Source organism: Geotrypetes seraphini, chromosome 2 (genome assembly GCF_902459505.1).
Source record: "Geotrypetes seraphini chromosome 2, aGeoSer1.1, whole genome shotgun sequence".
Taxonomy (NCBI): domain Eukaryota; kingdom Metazoa; phylum Chordata; class Amphibia; order Gymnophiona; family Dermophiidae; genus Geotrypetes; species Geotrypetes seraphini.
The window spans coordinates 31,210,138-31,237,056 of NC_047085.1; the positions used below are offsets into that span (position 1 = coordinate 31,210,138).

Below are 26,919 nucleotides of genomic sequence, written 5' to 3' on the forward strand. Positions count from 1 at the left end.
TAGGAAATTATCCAAATCATTTTTTATTTTTTTAAACCCTTCTAAGCCAACTGCTTTCACAACATTCTCTGGCAACAAATTCCAGAGTTTAATTACATTGAAATATTTTCACTTTTGTAACTTAGTGTCATTGGCCTAGTATTTTGGGAAAGAGCAAACAAGCAGTTCACATCTAATTTATCCACTCCACTCGGTATTTTAAAGACCTCTCATATCTGCCCTGAGCTCTCTTCTTCAAGGTCAAGAGTCCTAGCCACATAAGCAACTTTTGTTTCTGGGTAGGATCTATTGCTCACTAGATCTGTCTGTCTTCTCAATCTCCTTGGTGGATGAGTGTATGGGGGGGTGGGGGTAGGTATTCCATATACTGGATAGCAAATCTGGCTTTTCTGCTTCTCATGAATAAGGTACGTGGGCGTAGACACTGAAAGGCTCAGATGGCTTTTCCTACATACCTAATTGAGTCCCCTTCATTAAGACTTTTGTGCTTTTCTACCATAATTTGAGTATCATATTTCTTTGTATGGCCTAGAGCAGAGTGCTTTTGAGCAGTAGGTGAATATCTTTCTGATTATGCTCCATTGAGGCAGTGATGCTGGCTCACACACAGTTATATTGATGCTGGTGAAGGAGGAAGGCAGTTTGTCTTGTGTCCATCAGCTATTTTGGTTGCATCTGTTTGATACTATTTCTAATGTTTTCTGTTCTCGTTTCTTTGCTTGAAATAAGATTTCTGGATGGACTCATGCCCTCCCAGACATGGTCATTTCTCACCTGTTTGCAAAGGTAAGCCATTTTCACAGGCACATGTGAAAGTGAATGTATAAATATTGTATACGAATGGGCTGATTTTTAAGCCTTGGAAGGGACCACTGGCACTCTGTCAGAGGATGAGATGTGGAGGGAGAATGACCACAGAACAAGAAACCAGGGACAAACAAGGGCATAGACCCTTTATATGGAACTTTTCCCACACAGCATCCTGGGAAGATTACTGTAGCTGGCAGGGATTTCCAGGTCCCACCAGCTGAGAAATGTCTTGGTGGATAGTTGGGGTATAGGGTGAGCAGGTGACGAGCACAGATTCTGGATCTGGGTAGATTGGGAGAGTGGAGACCGTGTGAGCAGGGATTCGGAATTAAGGTGACGGTGGGAAGTAGGCAGTTGGGTTGTGGAGGTGATAAGAGCCAGGCTGAAGAACGGTAAGGAAGTGGTGTGAGACACAGGAAGGGAACAGATTTATTGAAAGGGATAAAGTGAGAGGGAAATGGAGTAATTGAAAAGGGAGTAGCAGGCTGGAAAGGGGTTAGAGGTATATGGTTTGCCTTGGTGAAGAGATGATGAAAGTGTAATATTGTTGGATAACTGAGATTGGAAAATTATTATAGAGACCAGGGTAAAATACATGTCTAGGTGTGGAGCTGGAGAAGTCACCCTGTTATAAAATTACCGTATTTCCTTATGTATAGGCCACGGCCTATATATGGGTTTTGCAAACCGGCCTAGTGGGTGCATCTTGCATAACGGGCGGCCTATACATCATCTCTTTCCCCCCCCCCCCCCTCAAAAAAAAATACCTCCCTCGCCGGTAGTAAGATCGGACTTGTCTGCAATGTGCAGGCCTTTTTCAGTGGAACAAACGTCCTGGACAGCTGCCGGCTGGCTCCTCCACTCTGTGCAGGGCAGCAGCGATGTTTGCTATCTCAAGCCTCTGTCCCGTGCCGATTCCTGATTGGCTGTCGTCGAGAACTGATGGCAGTCAATCAGGAATCGGTACGGGACAGAGGCTTGAGACAGCAAGCATCGCTCCTGCCCTTCACCTCATAGTGGAGGCAGCCGTCCAGGACGTTTGTTCCACTCAAGGCGTGCACATGAAAATACGCCTGATCTTACTACCGGTGAGGGAGGTATTTTTTTTTTGGGGGGGGCGGGTGATTTATAGGCTGCCTATTGTATAGGCTGATTTTGCTTTTTAAATCTCTTGGATAAGCCGCGGCTAGTAACATGGGGAAGCTTATCTAAGAGTTTTAAAACTTAAATCGGCATTTCCTGCGGCCTATACATGGAGAAATACGGTACCCTTTAAATGTTGATACTGTGGTTTTATAGGCTAAAAAGGTAATTCTATACCTTGATGTGTGCAGTTTTCCCCAATTTTGTACTTATTGTAGTTCATCTTCTCCCACTGTTTTTATCTGTCAACATCTTCGTCCAAGTCTGTTCCCACATTTGCTTACCAAAAACTATATGTATTTCAATAATTTTTATTGTAAATCGCCTAGAAGTCTTGATAAGCGATTAAGTTTTTAATTAACTTGATATGGTGTCTTAACATTGTGCGTGTAAATCGATTGTGCACAGCTGATTCACATGAACAATTTAACACGTTTAGTCGGCAATAACACCTCATAATTGACACCCATTGACTCTTTAAGTTATGCGCACAACTTGGAAAGCACGAGTCTATAAAAACTATGCGTCGGTTCTAGTGCACAAATTTTGAAAAAGGAAGTGTGGCCAGGAGAGGGGCAAGGGTGGATTGTGGGCATTCTTAAAAGTTAGGCGCACCGTTGTAGAATGCGCCTGAAGCACGCGCCAGTTGAGCGCACTCAATTTAGGCCGAGGAAAACCGGGCCTAAATCCCTGCACCTAAGTTATGCGACACACTGGCGCTTACCGCAATTCTATAAAAAGTATCCACCCGTGTAGAATTGCAATAAGCGCCGTTCTTGTTGGCTTTTGATTTTTTTTGTTTGTTTTTTTATTTAATGGCTTTTTTTTTTTTTTTTTTTTAATTTAAAATGACAAGTCTAAAACCTAAAAAATACTCAATACAAACTGAATATATAGAAAATTCACTTCACCACACAGAATATATTCAGAAAACCCCACTGTACCTGAGGTAATCAGAGACAGTTTCCTATTTTTTAACGGAGAAAAGACCTCAGTTCTTTCCAGGGATTGTTGTCACCTGGAAAAACTCTGTTAGCTGTACTATATAGCTACATAGGAAAAAAACATCCTTGGTCTGCAAAAACTCCGTATAAAAGGTTAATATATTCTTTAAATAGTGGTTATTGAGTTTTTAAGTGAGAATACTATTTAAAGAATATATTAACCTTTTGCAGACCAAGGATGTTTTTGCAGACCAAGGATGTTTTTTCCTATGTAGCTATATAGTACAGCTAACAGAGTTTTTCCAGGTGACAACAATCCCTGGAAAGAACTGAGGTCTTTTCTCCGTTAAAAAATAGGAAACTGTCTCTGATTACCTCAGGTACAGTGGGGTTTTCTGAATATATTCTGTGTGGTGAAGTGAAGTCTAAAACCTACCCACACGCCAGCGTTGCTCAGTCTCAAGGAGGCAATGATATCCTTTTTAGGGGCGTCCCTCCTTTGACAGTTTGGAACTAGGCCAGTTACTGGGCAGACTTGTACGGTCTGTGTCTGTGTATGGCCGTTTGGAGGAGGATGGGCAGGGGAGGGCTTCAATGGCTGGGAGGGTGTAGATGGGCTGGAGTAAGTCTTAACAGAGATTTCGGCAGTTGGAACCCAAGCACAGTACCGGGTAAAGCTTTGGATTCTCGCCCAGAAATAGCTAAGAAGAAAAAAAAAAAAAAAAAATTTTAAATTGAATCAGGTTGGGCAGACTGGATGGACCATTCGGGTCTTTATCTGCCGTCATCTACTACGCTGCATCGTTTACGATAAGTATCGACTTTACTCGGATGTGTTTGTGACTGATATTCTGGGGGACTCGTCTCTTTGAAAGAGTGAAATTTTTAAAATTATTTTGTGGTGTTTTTTTGAGTATTTTTCACAATTATCGCATCGCATTTATTATTTAGAGCACGTGGTGTGAAATCCCTTGATGGTGTGCGGGTTTAACAGCGTGAAAGAGGTTGTCGGCTTGGTTAAACCGGGATTTGTTCAGCACTGGAGACTTGCCCTATTTAGGGTTTGCACTCCGTTTTGGCTTACCACTTCACACTGAGGATTCGCGACACAAATTATAAACTAAAATAGTATAAATTGCTCAGTGATAAACTCCAGGTTTTCAAGAGGGGGAAGGGTCCCCCTAGTGATATAACTAGTTTTTTTTTTTGGTTTGTTTGTGTTTTTTTCAAATCAAAAACCTAAAGAAACATTTGATATAAAAGGTTTTTTTTCTAATGGTCATTAATTTGATGTAAACTACAAGGTAACATTATCTGCAACCTGGCAATGGAAAAAGCTTCTATAGCTTCAGACAAGCTATGAAAATTTGCATCACCCAGAGCCTCCATTCTCGGTGTACCCTCCAAGCTGAGATGAGGGTGTTCTATTGGGCGATTCAGTTCCCTTTGAAAAGGCTGAAACTAAGTCTCTTAAAGCATTTTAACATTTTTTGTGGTTTGGCATCGTGAATTAGAATGGTTTGCCAACAAAATTAGCCTAATATTACAGCATGCAGGAAGAATTAAGTTCTTGGTTCGTTAGGATTCTGTCAATGTGGACCTGAGCCATCTCTCTTGGGTAACCACAATCCTATGTAATCAATCCTATGTACTTATATATTCAAATATAAGATGAAATGTTTGGTCCATAAAATGGCCCAAAATTGGGGCTCGTCTTTTATTCGGGTCAGCGCCCCCCCCCCCCCCCCCCGTATTTGTTACAGGCCTCCGCCCTCCCACTTCACCCCTCATACCTTTTTGAATTCCTGGTGGTCCGGCGGTGTACCGGGCAGGAGTGAGCTTTCCATGCTCCTGCCCCGCGCTGAGCCCCTCCCTGAATGGTTGCAGCCAGTTCTCGCGGCAGCCATTCAGGGAACAGCTTAGGGCCGGGCAGGAATGCAAAAAGCTCACTTCTGCCCAGTACACCGCTGAGAGTTGCCCCGTTCTACTGTAAATGCTTTCCTATGATGAGATATCGTGTAATGTAATTATCTGCAAATGCCTTGGTGCGATAGATATTCTGAATCATATAGAAATCGTGCTTCCTTTTATTTTTGAGCTTGTATATACTGTTCGATATTTATGACTGCTATGTGAACCGTATAGGATTTATTTGGTATATACATTTTTAAATAAATTAAGTAAATACTTAGCTATCATAGAAATTGATACCTTTAAAGCAGCCTGTATATTGTGAGCTGATTTGACATTTTTGTTCCTAATCCAGGAAGAAATACACAGCAACCATGATCTGATCCGGACATACCGTCATCATGTTATGCATGACATTAACCAAGTCAATCTCCATCTCTTCGCCAAATCATACAACAGGTATTGTGATATCTCAGGTCCTTGCCAAACTCACCTGCTAGTAGTGAAGCCTTGGGCTGTTATCTTAAAAAAGTTGCCCAGTTTGTTTGATCTTCTGCCTGTACTTAACTGATGCTATAGAGCAGTGGTCTCAAACTCAAACCCTTTGCAGGACCACATTTTAGATTTGTAGGTACTTGGAGGGCCTCGGAAAAAAAATAGTTAATGTCTTATTAAAGAAATGACAGTTTTGCATGAGGTAAAACTCTTTGTAGTTTATAAATCTTTCCTTTTGGCTAAGTCTTAATAATAATATTGTCATTTATAGCTAAAGAGACATATGATCAAGAAACTGTTTTATTTTACTTTTGTGATTATGATAAACATACCGAGGGCCTCAAAATAGTACCTGGCGGGCCGCATGTGGCCCCCGGGTCGCGAGTTTGAGACCACTGCTATAGAGTTTGTATAGTCAAAATGCAAGATCAGACTCCTTAATTCAGGGAATTAAAGTGCACGTGGAACAGTGTATTTCAGGCAAAATCCTTGTTGGCAAACAGTTATGCATCCGAGGGAAGAGTTTACAGACCGAGGTTGGCTGATCTGAGAGTGGATTCTCGCATCTGGCAGGGCTCCGGGATGTCCCTCGAGTTATCGCCACTATTGTGGTATAAAATAAGTGGCTGGAAAGATTGTTTAATGCTTGTTACTAATTGCGTACGACCTTTATTTTTGGGAACTTTCCAGATATACAACCAGCGTAAAGGCATTGTCTGCTGAAGATTATTTATTGGCGTGCATTTTCCCCGACATGCTATGCAGTCGTCCCTTTGTCACTGAATGCATTCAGAAAATTTTTGGCAGAAAAAACAGTAGGAATGACGAGTGCAAAAAAAAAAAAGCTGCTGATCCAAGAATTTCCAAGATGAAAAACCATTTATGATGTACAGTGGTGGGAAGGTACGGACGTGACACAGGTTGTGTTTCGGAACAGTGGCCGTCGTCGGGAGTCAATCAACTGCTACTATTTATTATTTCTAAAGCGCTGAAAGGGGTACGCAGCGTGGTACATTTTAACGTACAATAGGCGGTCCCTGCTCAGAAGTGCTTACAATTTAATTTAGACAGGACATTTCGGGGTTGAGGAGATTATGGTAGAAGGAAATGATACAGTTAAGGTGATAAAAGCCCAAAAGGATTGCTTTTATAATCTGCTGCAACTGGCATATCGCCGAGTAATAACACAAGAACTGCCATCTCTGGATCAGACCTTAGGTCCATCAAGTCCGGCGATCCGCCCATGCGGAGACCCAGCCAGGTGTAACCTGGCAAATCCTTAGTCACCCGTATCCTTTTATGCATCTTGCGAGGAGATGTGCATCTAACTTGCCCTTAAATCCTAGAACGGTGGGAGAGCATTCCAGGTGTCCACCACTTGGCTGTGTGAAGCAGAATCTCTGCAGCAGCTGAGGAAATAGCCTCCTTGAGGATCATCTTGCAGTGCTGCTTGATGGCCTTCATTGCTTGATTATTGGACTCCTGACCAAAGGCCACTGTGTTGAAACCTAGCCTGTCCAGTTGTACTGTTGAACAGCTGTGCGCAGTGGTTAAAGCTACAGCCTCAGCATCCTGAGGTTGTGGGTTCAAACCCACACTGCTCCTTGTGACCTTGGGCAAGTCACTTAATCCCCCCATTGCCCCAGGTACATTAGATAGATTGTGAGCCCACCGGGACAGATAGGGAAAAATGCTTGAGTACCTGAATAAATTCATGTAAACCGTTCTGAGCTCCCTTGGGAGAACAGTATAGAGAATTGAATAAATAGTGTGAAAAGCTTCAGCCTCTGATAACCAGAGCTGGTATTGTGACATCATAATGCCTCATTCCACCAATAAGAGCCAACCTCATCAGTGATGTCACAGTGACTTGATTGTCCTACACTTGGCTCACTTTTACTACATTTTGATTTCTAGAATGGTGCATTGGTTAAAGCTACAGCCTCAGCACCCTGAAGTTGTGGGTTCAAGCCCACGCTGCTCCTTCTGACCCTGGGCAAGTCGCTTAATCCCCCATTGCCCCAGGTACATTAGATAGCGTGAGCCCACCAGAACAGATAGGGGAAAATGCTCGCGTACCTGAATAAATTCATGTAAACCGTTTTGAGCTCCCTTGGGAGAACAGTATAGAAAATTGAGTAAATAAATAAAATCTTTGAAATTCTTGGTTCATCGGCTTTTTAGGTTTGGTCATACCCGCTGTGTATTTCTGTCGCATTGTGTGTTGTGGGAATTGTATGTTTTGCTCTTTTGTGGACTCTGGCTCATGCCGTTCTGCTGCAAACGGGTTTCCAAAGCACTGGAAGGGTCTCTAAAGCAGCTTTTCCATCTCCCATTGCTCCCCAAGGGTAATATGCCCTTGTGAAAGTTGTGCGCAGGGCTGTGGAGTTGGAGTCAGAACATTTATCTACCGACTCCATTTTTGAACTTGGCATACCAATCACGAGCGATTCTTTTGGCTATAGCACCCACTATATACACAGCACAAATGTTGCGAGCAGCTTCTGCGGCCTTAGAACCTTGATTAAAAGCAAAAAGAAGGTGGTGTCGAAAATGCTCATTTCTCTCAACTTGACATTCCATTTTAACGATCTGAAAATGAACCAGTGCTGTGGAGTCGGAGTCGAGGAGTCAGAGGAAATTTCGGGTACCTGGAGTTGGAGTCTGAAGTACAAAAAACTGAGGAGTCGGAGTCGGAACATTTATCAACCGACTCCACAGCCCTGGTTGTGCGGCCCCTTTTTTTTATCATGCTGAGCTAGACGTTTTTAGCGCGGGCTGGGGAGGAAAGTGCTCACTCTCGGAGGAATTCTGTGAGAGCGTTTTCTTTGCCAGCCTGTGCTAAAAAAACCTCTAGCACAGCTTGATAAAAGGGGCCTTTTGGATTTTTAGAGAAGCAATATTTAGTCGACATTCAGGGTTTCAGTTAACTTTAAACAGGCTGCTAAGTGACTGACCTTAAATCAGTGGTCTCAAACTCAAACCCTTAGGAGGGCCATATTTTGGATTTGTAGGTACTTGGGAGGGCCACATAAAAAAATAGTTATGTCTTATTAAAGAAATGATCATTTTTCATGAGGTAAAACTCTTTATAGTTTATAAATCTTTCCTTTTGGCTAAGTCTTAATAATAATATTATCATTTATAGCTAAAGAGACATATGATCAAGAAACGGTTTTATATTACTTTTGTGATTATGATAAACATAACGAGGGCCTCAAAATAGTACCTGGCGGGCCACGAGTTTGAGACCACTGCCTTAAATCAATAAATGCCCCATGAAACACAAATAGTTAAAGCTATCCAAATAATAGCTTTGTGAGGCCTGAATTTAAGTAACTGGATTGTCCAAGATCACCCAAACCCACCTCATTGCCTGTTAGTGTATCAAACCATTGAGTTGATGAGCATTTTTATCCAGGCAGTGGAAGAGGAAAAGGTTTTATAAAAGACAAGACTGCTCCAGGTAACCTTAAAGCAGGGCTGCCCAAGTCCGGTCCTCGAGATCTACTGGCAGGCCAGGTTTTCAGGATATCCACAATGAATATGCATGCAAGAGATTTGCCTGCACTGCCTTCTTGGTATGCAAATCTCTCTCATGCATGTTCGTTGTGGATATCCTGAAAACCTGGCCTGCCAGTAGATCTCGAGGACTGGACTTGGAGGCAGCCCTGCCTTAAAACGTTACCTAGGAACTAGAGTATTGGCTTTTTAATTAAAAATAAATAAATAAATAAAAAGTCGGCAGTTCAGAGTGGAGTGGGATGCCGACAGAAGTCCTTTTATATACCACTGGCACACGTCCATTTAGTAAGCTCTCTGAGGTGGACTTTCACAGTACTTGTGGTGGAAGTGGACACAGAGCACCCTGGTTTAAGGTTAGAGAATATGTTTCAATCGGAGAACATATAAAAACTTAACTCTTGCACAAGGAAGTTTTTGAATGTTCCGTTTGAATTTTGAGCACACTTCCTGGACATGAGAGAAGAGAGAGACCAATTAATTCACGTTCTGAAAGCCATGTTTGGGAAGGTCTATGCATATGGTTGCCATTAAAGTGTGTCCGATTTGAAGACCTGGCTTTCTCTGCTCCTTTTGAATTCCCAGGTGATATGAGAAACATCCTGTGATAGATTAAAACTTCTTTGCAGGCTTGCATATGCTCCAACTGCAGAATAATCCGAAGATGTAGGCGAGCTTTGAGGAAGATTTAAATTTCTCTCAAAAAGCTATCTTAGTATTTATTTGTAGAGGCAATGATTCTAGACTGGTCCTAAATAAGTTGTTTTGTTTTGTTTTTTTTAGCCGACGAGATCTGGATATTGAACGTCCATTTCCAGGGTCGAACACAGTCACTCTGCAGTAAGTAACCTGCCCTTTCTACTTCTGGGTTAGGTGTACATTGGAGCCTTGTGCCGTGACTGGGTTTCAAAGGGTGGAGGAAGAATGGGATGGGAGTATACCTTTGCTGATTTTTGTTCTCTTTCTAGCAATCTCAAGTTGATATACCTTTTTGAAGTTTATTGTTGTTTTTAACATCATGCAGAGGTGTCGGTCTGTGTTATGCAGCTGGATCCCTGCCTGGGTGTTATGGGATGGTTGGTGTGTGTGTGTGTACGCTCTATACGGGTCATTAGGCAGTATATAGGGAGTGTTGTGGGAAGCATGGCTGCATGTAAGTGTAACACCCACTTCAGGGTGGCTCCAAGTCTGGGGTTTGACTTGGCTGGAGTCCCCGAAGGCAGCCTCCGTCGGACCCTTACTTGACAATCGGTGCCTTCACCTGGGGAAAAGTGTTAGCAGGTGTCACCCTCTTCTGCCCCCCAGGAAAAAAATCCAAAAAAGCTTCTGTGAACAAGGTTGGCTAATATTAAACCAGTTTATTTGAACTATGTACATAGGTCTTAATTATTTAATGTCAAGAATAGCTTTTAACAATTCCAAAACTTCCATATTTAAATTAATACTAGTGCAAATAACAGCGTTTGTATATTCAGATATTCAAACCCTTTGTTTATAGTCTTGTGAATCTTTGACACTCGGTTCAAATTAAGTATTTCCAAAACCTTTGCACCCCTTTCAGTTCTGACTGCCAACACTGCAGTTGTAGGCTCCTCCCAAGCTTCTTAGCTGTCACTAGGTAGGCGTGGCTGTGTACCTAGATCCCTCCTTCTCTTTCCAATAAACCTTCATCCAGTCCCCAGATTCTCACCCAATCCGTGGAAGCTCTTAGGGGTAGTTGGGGGCACTGTCCTTCCCAGTGGATGGGCTTGCCCCCCCCCTCTTGATGGTTATCTCTTAGCTCCCAAGAGTGCTGCATCTCCATCGCTAGTCTCCAGGGAGCCTTCTCCCTTGTTGGAGCGCTGGTGATCTTTGCACCCCTGTGGTCCTGGCGCCTGCGTTGGGCTACTAGTGCCGATCCACATTCCAGCAGCCTTTCCCTCTTTCAAAAGGATCCCTGCTGGTGTCCCAGTTACCAGACCTCAATAGAGTTTGGCAACCACCAGTAGCAGGGCTCCCTCTAGAGCTCTGCCCCTGCTACTTCCCTGGGTAGCTCCCAAAATGCCACTTACTGCTCATCTTCTCCCCTGAACTTCCTGCTCCCAAGGGCTGCTGCTCTGTTTCTTCAACAGCGCCCCTGGTGCAGGGGTGTCAGTCGGTCCTCGAGGGCCGCAATCCAGTCGGGCTTTCAGGATTTCCCCAATGAATATGCATGAGATCTATTTGCATGCACTGCTTTCATTTTATGCTAATAGATCTCATGCATATTCATTGGGGAAATCCTGCAAACCCGACTGGATTGCGGCCCTCAAGCACCGACTTTGACACCCCTGCCCTACCAGCTTCAAAAAGAACTCTTGTTAGCCAATGACGGTTTCCCATCTAGGGAGCTAGCTCCCAGATGATTATAATGTACACACATGACTATGCAGTGGAAACTCATAGATTTTAGACTTTTCGGAACCAATTTCCAACTCTCCAGGTTTGCCTCCCCACTATTTTCTCCCTCCTTTGAACTCATTGGAAGTGGCTATCACCCTATTCTGATTCAGCTATGCTCAGGTCATATCCCCACATTCATTTGAGCCCACAAGCTTTATTCCCACTCATGAAATAATCTCTTGAGATGCATAGCATTTCGCCAAAGTGTCTGAATGTTCATCCCTCGGTGCATAAGGTGTTAACGAAAACTCTCTGCCCAATCAGCCATGTGACTTTCATAAATTGGATACAAATGCCCTGTAGTCTAGATGCACAAAACACCGTCGTCAAGACCATATGAATTTGCTGTTGGCCTTTTGTTTGTGTGTTTTGGGCCAACTCTGGAACAGCAATTGATGTTCCAACAAGCCTCCATGCAAATTATTTGCACGAAGTTTTGTGGTAACCCCCGTCTAATCAGTGGCTGTGAGAGCAGAGCCAGTTTGGGAAAGCCCTAACAGCTGAGTGGCAGAGGAAGCCACAAAGCTGTAGGGGATTTTTTCTTTTTTTTTTTTTTTTTTTTTTTAATGACACAGATATTGGTAGGAGGGATGCCCACTCCCTCCTGCCACAGCAAGGTATGCCTATCGTGCCAGGCCTCCCCAAACTGTCCCCTCCACTCCTTTCCCCCCAAAAAAAATAAAACAAAAAATTGGCAAAAGTTATGCCCACTCCTTCTTGCCACTGGATTCTCCTCCCCTGTCCCCCAAACCTCCCCTGTACCTGTTCAAAAGTTGAGAGCAGGAGGGATGCTCGGTCCTTCCTGTTCTGAAGCCCGCCACTCCAAAATGGCAAGACTTCCCCTTTTCTGTGCATCATGTAATGGACAGGGAGGGGCCTAAGGTCCTGACTGGCTCAGCAAGGGATATTAAAGTTGCAGAAAAAAAAAACCTTTGTGCAGATCCCAAGAAGAGGAATGCAGCATATGACATGGTGCTGGCCATGGGTTACACTGCATAACCCATTTCGAGACGTTTCTTACGGCTTCTCTATTAACATTTTATCTCGCCCTCTTTCAGATGCCACTCGTTGCTGGTGGTCGGTGACAATTCTCCTGCTGTTGATGCTGTGGTATGTGTGAATCCATTTCTTAATCTCTGGCCATTTTTAAAAATGAAGCAACACACACACAAAAAAAAAGAGACCCAATAATCCACAGTAGAATCAGTCCAACGATGAAAGCAAAAATACAAATTGCATGTAAGTGATTATGTATCTATATATGTAAAGACGGACATGTGGAAATGAGTGAGTGATGAAGAAAAACAGGGTAGTATGAGATAGAAGAAAAAAGAAAACGCCCTTGGTATAGGCCAGGGGTAAGCAATTCCGGTCCTCCAGAGCCAGGTCAGGTTTTCAGGATATCCACAATAAATATGCATGAGAGAGATTCTGCATCTCAAGGAGGCAGTGCATGCAAATCCATCTCGTACATATTCATGGTGGAGATCCTGAAAACCTGACCTGGCTCTGGCTCTCGAGGACCGGAGTTGCCTACCCCTGGTATAGGCTTAAGAGTTATGGAACGAAACGACCATGGAGAGTGGTAAAATGAAATAAGCCTGTGTGTAAATGACTTGTGGTGAAGATCAGAACCACAATAGGAAATAGTGAAACTCCCGTGCAGACATGGCGGAGAGGAAGTGTTCCTTTAACTAAATACCAGGATGTGGTGGTACATCGACGCAGAGAACCTAATTAAAACAAGTGTCCTAAAAATAAAAGGATTTAAACAGTACGGCGTTATTTGCTAATAAAAAAAGGGGGGAATAAACGACGGACAAATAAACGGTGTTTATAGTTTTTATTTTATTTTTAGTTTATTGGTCTTCCTTTTATTGCAATGAAATATAAATTTAAAAAGTCACCCGTATCTCATGCCTTGAAATGTCAGGAGATATGTGGAGAAGAAAAACTAACATTGTATGTTTGTTAAAACAGGTTGAGTGCAATTCAAAGCTGGACCCCACCAAGACCACGCTTCTGAAGGTATGACCTAGCAAACTACCACTGTTTATTTTGCAATGAGGTGGAAAGGAAAATGGGTCCTTCTAAGATTCCCAGTCGAGCGCTAGGCACGCCGAGTCACTTGCAGTAGTTTTCAGGCTGGCTGATGCAGCATTTCCAAATTTAATATTTAACTTCAGTTTTCTTTGAACTTTTTTTTATTTAGACCAGTGGTTCCCAAACCTGTCCTGGGGGGACCACCAGCCAGTCGGGTTTTCAAGATATCCCTAATGAATATGCATGAGAGAGATTTGCATACCTGTCGCTTCCATTATATGCAAATCACTCTCATGCATATTCATTAGGGATATCTTGAAAACCTGACTGGCTGGGGGTCCCCCAGGACAGGTTTGGGAACCACTGATTTAGACCATCAGTACATGTCTTCTGTATATCTCTTTAGAACCCTATCCTGGAAGACCCCCAAGCCAGTCGGGTTTTCAGGATAGCCCTAACGAATATGCATGGAGCAGATTTGCATGCTTGGCACCTCCATTATATGCAGATCTCTCTCATGCATATTCATTAGGGCTATCCTGAAAACCCAACTGGCCTGGGGGTCCTCCAGGATAGGGTTGGGAACCACTGAACTAGATAGAGGAATGAAGGTGTAACTCTTCTCTTCTACGCCATGTTGATCGATAGACATCTTCTTACGACCTTCAAATGGTTTTCATGTAGTTGTCTGTTTTTTTTGGAGGGGAGGGAGGGGTTTATTTTTTTAATTACTGAGGAGATATACAAAGCTATACAAGTATGATGTCCTTATTATACAAAATCAAAAATAAAAGTCTCCATGGGAACATAGAAACATGATGGCAGATAAAGGCTAAATGGCCCATCCAGTCTGCCCATCCACAGTCACAATTATCTCTTCCTCTCTCTGAGATCCCACGTGCCTATCCCACGCTCACTTAAATTCAGACACAGTCTCTGTCTTCACCACATCTTCTGGGAGACTGTTCTACGCATCTACCACCCTTTCTGTAAAAAAGTATTTCCTATCCATATGTGAAAAAAATAATCTGAAATGAATGGAGGTCCTGCTCTCTTCCCTCTTCCTGGGCTATTTCTCACCGTGGGGAGGGGAAGATGCAAGAGCAGGGGCTTCACTCTAAAATGAATAAATAAACCTCGCACACCCTAGCATCTGCTACAGGACGTAGCCTGGAGGTACATACACTGCTCTGTTTCTGTAACCCTAGCTTTTATTTTTATTTTCTTCAAGACGCACAAACAGTGTAGAACGAACTTCAAATGATTGCCCTCTTTTCTGTTTCCCATCACATGCTTTAAACCCCCAGCCCAGGCAGTACTGGGAAACCTCGACATCCAAAGGGCTGAAAGAGTGACTCATTCCCAAATGATCTATAGCATCATTCTGTATGGCCAGCTGGAGCCTGCCAGATTGGTAGTTACTGTTCGGCTGGTTTACTGGGCAGACTTGCACGGTCTGTGTCTGTGTATGGCCGTTTGGTGGAGGATGGGCAGGGGAGGGCTTCAATGGCTGGGAGGGTGTAGATGGGCTGGAGTAAGTCTTAACAGAGATTTCGGCAGTTGGAACTCAAGCACAGTACAGGGTAAAGCTTTGGATTCTTGCCCAGAAATAGCTAAGAAGAAAAATTAAAAAAAAAAAAAAAAAAATTTTAATTGAATCAGGTTGGGCAGACTGGATGGACCATTCGGGTCTTTATCTGCCGTCATCTACTATGTGAAGACTGACTCAGGTAAATTAAACCAACATGCGAGAAGGACCCGCTATACTTTAACTTAGCTCAGAGATATATAACTCTGAAGAGGGGGAGGTTACCCCCTCTTGGAATAAGAGTTTTTCATCCAATCATAGCATGATTATTAGTAAAAACGGATTCGACTCATGAAGGTGTAAAATAATTGAAAACTGTATATATAACTTTGAATAATACTGCTTTCAAAAAATTTTTTAGAGAGTTCAAAAGGTAATTGCGTTCAGGTTGTCACTAGAGGTGTGAAAGTGTACTTGACTTGTATGCAAAATACAGCTTCTCAGGGTCCCGACGTGGCCCCGTTTCGGCGTCTGCTTCAGGAGACCCCGCCAACCGAGAGTGAAATTTTTGCAAAAGAGTCACACCATGTATAAATTCTCTAACTGTGATCTGAAATGCAAAAACAAAAGAAATGAAAAATGCACCAGGAACGAGCGCTGAAACTCTAAAGGCTACTGTAACTGTGCGAGGAGTAAGAGCATTAATAACTGACAAGGCTGGAAGAAGCACAAAAGAGATACGTACCAGTCAAAAATTAAAGAAGTTCCGTGCAACGGAGGACGCCGGCACCCGCTCCGGTTTTTAAACCGGAGCGGGAGGGGAAAACCGAGCGTAAGAACGTAATGACATCATAGATTCACGTTGCAGAAGCATGAAAAAAATTGTGTACAGATGGGAAGCTGTAAAAAAAGCCAGACGTGATCAGAGGAATGCTGCCCACTCGATCTCGTTGTTGAGGCCATTCAGGTGGAGGGTGTTTAAGTTGAAAATCCATTTTTGTTCTCTCCTCCACAACATACGGGCAATGTCACCTCCCCTGGGGCAAGATATGCAGTCCAACACTGTAAATGTAAGATCTTCCAAAGTGTGATTAACCTGTTGCCAATGCTGCACCAGGGGGGCTTCCTGTACCCCTGTCCGAATGCGACTTATGTGTTCCCAAATGCGGAGTTTCAGACTACGGGTGGTACACCCCACATACAATTCTCATCATGTAGTGTATGCCATATCTTGTCCGTGCCAGCTCGTGTATGTGGGGAAGCCCCCCTGGTGCAGCATTGGCAACAGGTTAATCTCGCATGTTGGCTTAATTTACCTGAGTCAGTCTTTTCAATTACAGCCAAGTTCCTTTTCTGACTCCTTTTGTTACATTGTCCCTGTCTTATTGGAAACATAGTCATCTACTATGTTACTATGGTTTGAGGATGCATTTTTCTGCCGAACCACAGCAAGATGGCTGAAATGTCAGCAAAGCAAGCCGATAGCTGGTAGATGTTTTGTAATCCCAAAACAAGAAGACCCAGTGTTCCACAGAAAAAGGAGCAATCCATAAGAACATAAGAATAGCCTTACTAGTCCGACCAGTGGTCCATCAAGCCCAGTAGCCCGTTCTCACGGTGGCCAATCCAGGTCCCTAGTACTGGCCAAAACCCAAGGTGTAGCAATATTCCATTCTACCAATCCAGGGCAAGCAGTGGCTTCCCCCATGGCTTTCTCAATAACAGACTATGGACTTTTCCTCCAGGAACTTGTCCAAACCTTTCTTAAAACCAGCTATGCTATCTGCTCTTACCACATCCTCTGGCAACGCGTTCCAGAGCTTAATTATTCCCTGAGTGCAAAAATATTTCCTCCTATTGGTTTTAAAAGTATTTCCTTGTAACTACATCGAGTGTCCCCTAGTCTTTGTAATTTTTGACGGAGCGATAAATCAATCCACTTGTACCCGTTCTACTTCACTCAGGATTTTGTGGACTTCAATCATATCTTCCCCTCAGCCGTCTCTTTTCCAAGCTGAAGAGCCCTAACCATTTTAGTCTTTCCTCATACGAGAAAAGTTCCATCCATTTTATCATCTTGGTTGCTCTTCTTTGAACCTTTTCTAGTGCCACTACACTTCTCCCTCCGTATCCACGGGGGTTAGGGGAACAGCCGGCCAGCGAATATTAAAAAAACGTGAATAATATTTGGGCCGGTTCTGCCCTTAACCCTTGCTTCTCCCCGGCTATTTTAAGCCCTGTAAGCCCCCCCCCTTAAGCCTTACCTGGTGATCTAGCGGGTTTTCGGGGCAGGAGCGATCTTCCCACGCTCCTGCCCCTAAAATCCACTAGACTACTAGGTAAGGCTTAGGGGTAGGGGCTTACAGGGCTTAAAATAGTCTGAAAAATTAAAATGTTGTGTTTTTTTTGTTTTGTTTGTTTGTTTTAAAATCGTGAATAACCGAATCCGTGGATACTGAAACCGCGGATTCGGAGGGGGGAAGTGTTTATCTTTCTTGAGATAAGGAGACTAGAATTGAATGCAGTACTCCAAATGAGGTCCAAATGGTATTGTGGAGCGCAATTCACAATCTCAAAGATCCGACGTGAAGAACAAGAACAGTCTTACTGTGCATTAGAGTTAGCTCTCATCTTGTTCTTCACGTTGGATCTTTGAGATTGTGAATTCAGCTCCACAATACCAACATATTATTTACGACTGGACCCTTAAAGGCTTGTCAGCCGAAACGCAGCCTGTGTCAGATCCGTGAGTCTTTAATACGCTTGATATGGACATATTCCTACTATTGTTTGAAAATATTTTGAACAGATGTTTTGTAGTTGCCGTCCTTGGCTCTTCCTCTACAACACTGTCTCGCAAACTGTGCCACGAAGATATTTCGGGTATGCCACCAGGGATTCAAGAACAGATGACGTGTATGGAAGTCTGTCACTGCCAGCGCCTCTCCACCCTCTCCCCCCCCCCCAGTACCTCTGTAAATGTTTGCCAACACAAGAGCTCGGGGCTGCGTCTGGAGGGCCTCCAAGTGAATGTGCGAATGTTGACGTGATTACATCACATGCATGTGTGCATGCGTTTGATGTCATCACATCTGCGCATGCTTGGAGGCCCTCTAGAAGCGGCCCCAAGCTCAGGGAAGACGAGACTAGGTTCAGGCAAGGGCAGGATTGTGGGTGGAATGGGGAGGGGCTATGTGTCCTCCCTTTTTTTTTTTTTGGGGGGGGGTAGATGTCACAAAAAAATGATGTGCTCCATTAATGTGCCGGAGCAAAAAAAAAAATTTGCGAGACAGTGCTGTACGAGGTGCTGGATATAATTGGCCCTAAAAATTTGAGTTTAAGTGTACACTTGCAAAGCATTCTAGGGTTTGCAGATTGGGCCAATCGCTTTCTGCTTACAATAATTAACAAGGGGTTGGCTATCAGTACTTTTTTTTCTCCCAGAGCAATTATGCATCTAATTTATACCTGTTCCCATTCTTTTAGATGGCTGATTGTGGAGGATTTCCTCAAGTCGTACAGGTATGGTTTCATTTCCAAGTTCCAAGCAACAAAGGAATCTGCCATAACTCATCGGAAAGAGCGTTCTAGAGAATGACGCCCCATTCCTGTAAGCTCAGCCTTAACAACACAGGCCTCGAACACTCGTGATTTTAAAGTGTTTGAGGCTTGTGCAGATGATGGGAGTTTGCAGAAATGGGGCAGGGACAGGAAAAGAACTCGCCCGGATGGGAAAAATAAGTTCCTTCAGGGACGGAGAAAAATTTGTCCCCTCGTCATTCTCCTGTTTCCAACAGTAGTCAATCCAGGTCACAAGTACCTGGCAGTGGGTGTGGACTGCTGGGCGCGATGGACCTCTGGTCTGATCCAGCGGAGGCCACTTTTTATGTTCTTATTCCAAAGCTGAGATTGTGATGTCATAATGCCTCACTCCACCAATGCCTAAGAGCCAACCTCATCAGTGATGTCACAATGGCTTGATTGACCTATACTTGGCTCACATAAAATCATAAGAATAGCCTTACTGGGTCAGACCGATGGTCCATCTAACCCATAGAGAGTGGCATGGGGACAAATTTTTCCCCATCCCTGCAGGAACTCAAATCCCCCACCCCGTCCCCGTGAGTTTTGTCGCTGTCTCTGCCCCATTCCTGTAAGCTCTGCCTTAACTGCACAAGCCTCGAACACTTATGATTTTAAAGTGTTTGAGGCTTGTGCAAATGAAGACAGAGCTTGTGGGAGGGGCCTTAGGCACCTGGACCAATCAGGCCCTAGGATCCTGTGGGTTGGGCAGTGGAGGGGCAGGCCCGCCTCATTTGGACGGAGGCACCCTCCTGCCGGTGATTTTAAGAGGGCCGTCGGGGGTGTCTGGCAGGAGGGGTTGGGCACCCTCCTGCCGGCGATCTTAGGGGGAGGGGGCCCAGGAATGGATTAATGCCATATCTACTGTTTTCAATGGGAAAAATTGTCTTTGAACTCGAACGTTTTGGAATCCGAACGGGGTTCTGGAACGGATTAAATTCGTATTCCATGGTACCACTATACTTTCAAGACTTGTTGAAGGCCATATATTGGGAACTGCTCATTTGTACATCTGTGGTACAATAATATATTATGTAGCTTGTACAATAATATTACGTAACTCTGTTTCAGCCTGCCAAGCTTACAGAAGCCTTCAAGTATTTTGTCCAGGGCATGGGCTACAGTAAGTATATTTTCTTTTTTAAATTGTCTTTAACAATTGCAAAGGGAACATACGGAGCTTGTCTAAGGAAAAGGCAGATTTTGCCAGAGCAAGATTGAGGGGTAGAGGCTTTCCCTGGTGGCCTTTGATTCCCATAAAATATGCAGCTCCTCGAGGCTTCCTTAACCAGTGAATTTTCAGGATAATATATGAAAAATCCAATGTGTTTTTGTTTTGTTTTTAATTGTGATGGAAGTCCTGGCCTGAGAGTGTATGCTCGGTACCTGTCAGCAACCCTTCAGAGCTGAATGAATTAAGGACTTGGTTACCCAGAAAGTCCACAAAGCAAATTCCTCTATACGCTTTGGGGTGAACTAACAAAAGAATAGAGGAAGCAGACGTCACTTTTTAAGGGCTATGTACTGATGTTCTCAAACTTCCAGATCTACTAGCGTGGCTCCATGTGTTGTTTTTTTTTTTTTTTTTTTTGTATGTGGAACAAAACCAGGCTGGTTCCTCTAAACTGAACTGGGAGCCTCCAGACCCTGAATAGTACCATTTTCTACCCCCATCTATTAGAACAGGGATGTCAAATGTCGGTCCTCGAGGGCCGCAATCCATTCGGGTTTTCAGGATTTCCCCAATGAATATGCATGAGATCTGTTAGCATACATTGAAAGCAGTGCATGCAAATAGATCTCATGCATATTCATTGGGGAAATCCTGAAAACCCGAATGGATTGCGGCCCTTGAGGAGGGACTTTGACACCCCTGTTAGAAGATGAGGAAAATAATCAGCCACATGTTTTCTTAACTTTTTCTTCTAAACAAAATATGCCGGACTTCTTTAAATATCCAGCCTTGTCAATTTGCAACTCTTTTTTGCGCATGGAATTCTTTCCTGAAGCTGCTTAAAAAGTACTTCCAAACAGGTTACTTTTCCCCAGTGAACTCTGCAATAGGCAGTTCTTTCCACTCCTCTCCACCTTGTCAGACTCTTTTTTTATATGCTGGATAGAAAGGTTCTGGGATGGGCCTGCCCTGTGCCACACACCCTCTGTACCCAGGCTTCCCTGCTCTAAGTTTCCCATACTTTGAGGGCTATTGACCATCTCCTCCCTCCCACTAGGTTTCCAATTCAAATCCCACCCACCTACCTCCTTCTCCCCTGGGCTTCAAGATAAGCTTGCGCTTCCTGGGCTGTTTTTAGCCTGTTCAGGATTCTTTCCAGGTTTTCCTTCCCACACAGGCTTCCATATTGATAACCAGGATAAGTAACGAGGGAGAACAGGAATGTGCCTAAAATCTCAATCGTCACAATGTATGCAGATATGCCCTAGGAACATTCATCATGGATTTCCTGAAAACCCATCTATCACACAGTATATTGGTCATCTTGAAATTAGCCTTGTAGTTCCATCTTCACCGTCTTCATATGCCATGGAATTTTATGTAAATATCTGTTGAAAAATTAAGGGATTTACAGTCGCCTCTGGGATGCATCGTTGGAATTTTGGCTGCCTAAATTGGAACGAGGCTGTGAAAATGGAGCGCCATCTATCTGGCCTTTTGTAAAATGCTAAACACCAGGTTGAACAGAAATTTATGCTTAAATTGTTCAGGTGAAAATACTGCCCTCCTAAAGGCCTCCTTTATACATTTTAGAGGTGAGAAGTGGCCTAGTGGTAGAGCCGCTACCTCTTTCTGTACCCCGAGATTGTGTGTTTGAATCCCTTGTGACCTGGGCAAGTCACTTGATCTGCGGTGCCCCAGGTACACAATAAGTACCTGTACGCATATATGTAAAATGCCCAAAACAAAAGGGAAATGTAGAAACTAACCAACGCCAACTTCGAAAGGTTAACGCTAATTAAATAATACTGAAGTGGCACTCGGTTCACTCGCAGTTGGTCACCAAGCCAAATTCAGATCGCATTCAGAACAGTGCTCAAGAGTTGTTCCTAATTTGTCAGACCAACACACCGGAATATGTATGCAAAGCTGTAATAAGACTCGATTATTGCACATGTTCCATATTCAAAAATGAGCTTCCAAACTTCTACAGATATCATCAACCTTTTATTATGAGGTATGGTATGTATTGGATCCTTCCTGAAGTCTTGGAACATCTTCCGGAATGGCTATGTTTGGAATGGCGACTCCCGTCTCGGTTGCATTTGGGTCATTTTTGCGTATCAAGATACCTAGGCTTTATAAGGACAATAAAATCTTAGTTTCCAGGTGGCAAACATTAAAATTTATAAATAACTTGACACCGATCCCAATTCATCAGTCCACGTACCAGTCCCTAAGGTTGAATTCCCAAGATTCAAATTGGCGGGTATAAGGTCATCGGGAAGCTTTGGATGCAGGCAGGTATACGAACATTAGATGATGTGATTTCAAAACGGGAAGATGCTTGAGTTTTCATGACTGCAACAATCTTTTGGTATTTAGAAAGTCCCAAACATTTAAAATGGTTGCAGTTGAAGCAGAAAGGGTTCCCTGAATGGCGAAATTTAAAAGATCAATATAGTTGGCCGGTTTTATGCTTCCTGGGACATCAGGCTGCCCAGTGGTATAAATTGATATCTGAATTTGTGAATAAAAAGCCAAAAACTGGTCTTAAAAGACATTTGGAGCATTGAGACAAAGCAGCAGATTTCTGCATCTCAATGGTCACGAATTTGGAATTGGAGGATGAGCATCAGCATCTATGAGACAGACTTGGTTTTTCTTGTTGCATAGATCTTTTTGGACTCTTGTTAGGTTACAAAGGTTAGATAGTCCTAAGTCTAATACAGGGGTGTCAAAGTCCCTCCTCGAGGGCCGCAATCCAGTCGGGTTTTCAGGATTTCCCCAATGAATATGCATTGAAAGCAGTGCATGCACATAGATCTCATGCATATTCATTGGGGAAATCCTGAAAACCCGACTGTATTCCGGCCCTCGAGGACCGACTTTGACACCTGTGGTCTAATAGATGCTGGCACTGTCATCTTGATATAAGGACTTTGGATCATTTGCTATATTGTTGTCCCCTAATACTCAAATTCTGGAAATCCATTTGGGAGTCAAATTATTACAATATTGGAAGTTCCACTTTCGTTATCGTATGACATAATATTGTTTGGAACGATACTATTACCTAAGAAACCAATTAATGCAAACCAGAATAAATTGTTCCTCATCATGACAGGAGTAGCCATGCAGTTGATAATGAAAACTTGGAAAAGCTAGGATAACTTAAATTATAGTTTCTGGTGGGAATCATTATGCCAGATTTATAAGTTTGGAAGCATTAATTCTTTGCAGAGGGGATACCATAGCAAATTCAAGGAAATTTGGGGCCTGTTAACAAATTATTGTAAGTTATGAATGTGACATTAATATTAACATTATTTCCCTTTGATTCATGAAAGATTGTTATACACATCCAGGAGGGGAGGTTTAAACATCCGGGGGTGAGGGGGGGGTTAAACAGCTTTATATTATTTGTTGGAATAGAGTTCAGTATGCTGTATTACTTGATTGTTCATGTTTGCACTATGTATTTGATGTCAAAAATGAATAAAGAATAATATATATATACTAGCTGATGTCCCGGCGTTGCAAGGGTATTTAATTATAGCAATAACACTGTAAATGGATTCAAAAAAAGATACTTTATAGAGGTGAAATAAATTATTTTTTTACAGCTTTATAAAAAGTACAATATTCAAATAATAATGTGAAATATTACTAACACAAAACTTGATTATAAACAACATTTTTAGTTTCACCTCCAGGAGCAAGAACATATACATTCTTGGGTGAACCCACCCTTGAGCAAGCAACATAGAGTTGTCCATGGGAAAAACAGGGGGATCTTAAATCCACTCCACAGTATGTAATAGTCTGTCCTTGTGATTTGTTGATTGTGATAGAGAATGCAAGTCTCACTGGAATTTGCAATCTCTTAAACTGAAAAGGAAGATCTGCTGGAATAAGTGGTATCCGCGGGATAAATACGGTTTCACCTTGTCCCTTTCCGGTTAAGATAGTCGCTTCAATTACATTGGACAGTAACCTCTTTACACAAAGCCTTGTGCCATTGCAAAGTTTTGGTGGGTCAAGGTTGCTAAGTAAAATAACTGGAGATCCCACAGCTTTTTACATTTTTTCCATTGACATGAATGGGTGAAATCTGATTTTCTGTTTGTAGCTCCGCCACGTGTGCAGGTGGGCCGCGAGACCCCCAGAACATATCACCCCAAGTAGTGAGGGATCTGCATACCAAGTTTCGTTCAAATCGGTCAAGCCGTTTTTGCGTGATCGCGGCACATACACACACACATACATACCTCCAATTTTATATATATAGATAGATATATATATGTATATATCTATATATCTATCTATATATATATTTTATTTTTTTTTTTTTTTAAATGAGCTTCAACTTTTAAAAATATTTGAATAAAGCATTTATCTCATGGTTATGTAATGCTGAAAGAATACTTCGTACTGCTTCTTTAGGGTCCTGACGCGAAAGACCAAGTGCATAGTCTAGGGGTGATACTAGATGGCCACCTGTCCCTTTCAGCCCATATCTCTCAACTGGTCTCTGCCTCCTTCTACTACCTGCGCCAGCTAAAAAGGATCAAACCGTATATCACTAAACCTGACCTAACCCAACACCTCTACGCCTATGTTCTCTCCAGAATGGACTATTGTAACTCCATCTTCAGTGGAATCGCCGCCAAAGAACTCAAATACCTCTAGCGTGTCCAGAACGCGGCGATCCGCCTCCCGCATGGCCTGGACTACCACGACTCCATCTCTCCTTGCAGAACACTGGCAACCAGTTAACAAACGCTATGTTTTCAAAGTCCTCGTGATGGCCTACAAGAGATTCCACCACATCACCCCTGCCTACATCGCATCAAAACTACCTCAATATACTCCTGCCCGCCTACTCCACTCTGAGGCTGAGAAATGGCTATGCATCCCTGCAGGAAGATTCCTTCAAATGGAAACAGCGCACAGACGCTCATACAGCCACTTCGCCCCCCCCCCCCCATCTTTGGAACCAATTGACTGCCCAGATAAGCTCTCCAGACTCGCTGATGACCTTCCGGAAAACACTGAAGACTCACCTCTTCAAGTGAACAGCCCCCTTGGACCGCCTTCTCCTTGCTCCTAGCTCCCGCTTCCTTTCTCTCCCCCCCTCCTGTCTTTCTACAACCGCCTATAAACTTTGTCCTATAATTTTATTAAGTGATTAAATTCAATCCAATTTCAAGCATCTGTGAGTTTGAAGAGAGGCCATACGATGGACAGACCATATTCCATTTTGAAATTGGATTGAATTTATTCACTTACGGGTTTTCTGAAGCAGCGATTCTGCGAAACGCGTCAGAATCCTAAAGAAGCAGTACGAAGTATTCTTTCAGCACTACATAACCATCAGATAAGTGCTTTATTCAAATATTTTTAAAGTTGAAGCTCATTTTTGAATATGGAACATGTGCAGTGATTGAGAGACTTGTTACAGCCTGTAAGTATGTAAATTGTGTACCTAAAAAAAGCAGTATACAGTCCCTTTAGTTAGCCCACACAAAATATATTTTTTTCCTTTCTTGTACTAATCATAGATATAGACATAGAAATTGACGACAGATAAGGGCCACAGCCCATCCAGTCTGCCCACCCTAATGACCCTCCCCTGCCTTTACCCTGCGAATAGATCCCACATGTCGATCCCATTTGGCCTTATTGAACTGGACTGGTTTTGATGGGAGAGGTATCCTAACCTTTTTGAAATTTTTTGCAGTGCCTGCTGCCAGCATGACCCGCCTCATGAGGTCCCGCACAGCTTCCGGATCCAGCGTGACTTCTCTCGAGGGCACCCGGAGCCGCTCCCATACCGGAGAGGGCGCCAGGAGCCGCTCCCAAACCGGAGAGGGCGCCAGGAGCCGCTCCCACACTGCCGACGACACCCGGAACCGATCCCACACTGACAGCACTCCCAGCCCGGGTCACAACCCTGAGCAGTCTGCTCCCAAATCCATGGAGGTTTCCTGCTAAACCAAACCTGTGTGAGGACCTCTGCTATGCAGTTCCTGCTTAGATCTTAATGTGATTAACTCCTTATACACCAGAGACTGACGTAAGGACCAAAGAAAAACATAATGAAACCTCTTGGAAATGGCTGTGATTTTTTTTTTTTTTTTTTGCTAAAATTTGTAGTCGGGGCTGCTATTGGTGTCTCTCGTCCATCAAACCGAGGCCAAATTACAGAGAACGTTTTGCCAAAATGAAGTGCGGTTTTTGACTTTGTTTAAAAAGAAAGGCCACGGTGGTGCTGGGAGAAGTGATTTGCAAATGTTTTGGGATCGCCGGTCTTCATTCTAAGTTGCTGTGACCTGCTTTCAGCTCCCAACATCTTGTTTTTGCTCTCCGAGGAAATGCATGACGGACAGAACTGGATATTCGAGATCTGTATGTGCTTAATTTCTTATACTAAACAGATTTAAAGAAAATATGTAGCCTATATTTTGCAGGTAGTCTGACCACTACTGTTCTCTCCTATGGTATATTTGTACACAATTAAAACAACTTGCAACTAATGCCTTTTTTCATGATAAAGGATCTTAATAGCTTTTGAGCTTTTGCAATATCAATTGAGACCTAGTTCATCAATTTATCCTTCAATGGACGCATGGAATGCTCTTCCGGAGGTTGTAATAGGCGAGAGCACAGTAAAGGGGTTTAAGGAAGGTTTGGATAGGTACCTAAAGGATAAAGGGATTGAGGGGTACAGATAGCAGCAGAGGTAGGTTATAGAAGTAGAGGTAGATTATAAAGGTCAAGAATTCACTTCACAGGTCAAGGACCTGGTGGGCCGCCGCGGGAGCAGGCCGCTGGGCGAGATGGGCCTCTGGTCTGACCCAGTGGAGGCAACTTCTTATGTTCTTATTCTTAATATCTCTTCAAAACTTGGTTTTCTGTTCTTAAGGCTGAATTCCATAGTGTTCTGGTAGGAAGGATTTGTTTTCCAGCATAAGTCGTATTTCTCACTGTAGCTACTAAGAAAATCTTTGGGGCATCTGTAGATGCCCCTGAGGTTGCCCAATGATGGTAGACAAGTTTGGTGGCTTCAGTAATGACGACGTGTATTAGGAGAGCTCTGTCGGTGCCATGTTGCATCCTAGTGAGGAAGGGGGAGAGGCTGGAACGAAAGAATACAACAAAACAAGGAGAGAAGGGAGGTCCCAACCTAACCTGCAGTAGAAAACCAACTGAGAACAAACAAAACAAAACTGCAGATCTGTACAAGACGTAGGCAAAATTTATTGTGACAAAATAATGATATGCAAACCCTTTTACCAATCAAGGGACCCGACACGGTCCGTGTTTCGGACAAACCTTCGTCG

General features: G+C 43.3%; 1 protein-coding gene across 1 annotated transcript in view; it reads left to right on the forward strand.

The window, feature by feature from the left end:
• The window catches only part of NDRG1 (N-myc downstream regulated 1), a 123,029-nt gene extending 96,917 nt beyond the window's left edge, over positions 1-26,112 (forward strand). Inside the window, exons 9-16 of the mRNA XM_033933256.1 lie at positions 730-786; positions 5,164-5,267; positions 9,609-9,665; positions 12,305-12,356; positions 13,227-13,274; positions 18,304-18,339; positions 19,471-19,522; positions 25,317-26,112. Of these exons, the coding sequence (XP_033789147.1) occupies positions 730-786; positions 5,164-5,267; positions 9,609-9,665; positions 12,305-12,356; positions 13,227-13,274; positions 18,304-18,339; positions 19,471-19,522; positions 25,317-25,570 (660 nt within the window). The 3' untranslated portion in view covers positions 25,571-26,112. The remainder of the gene's footprint in view (positions 1-729; positions 787-5,163; positions 5,268-9,608; positions 9,666-12,304; positions 12,357-13,226; positions 13,275-18,303; positions 18,340-19,470; positions 19,523-25,316) is intronic.
• Positions 26,113-26,919: the final 807 nt, after the last annotated feature.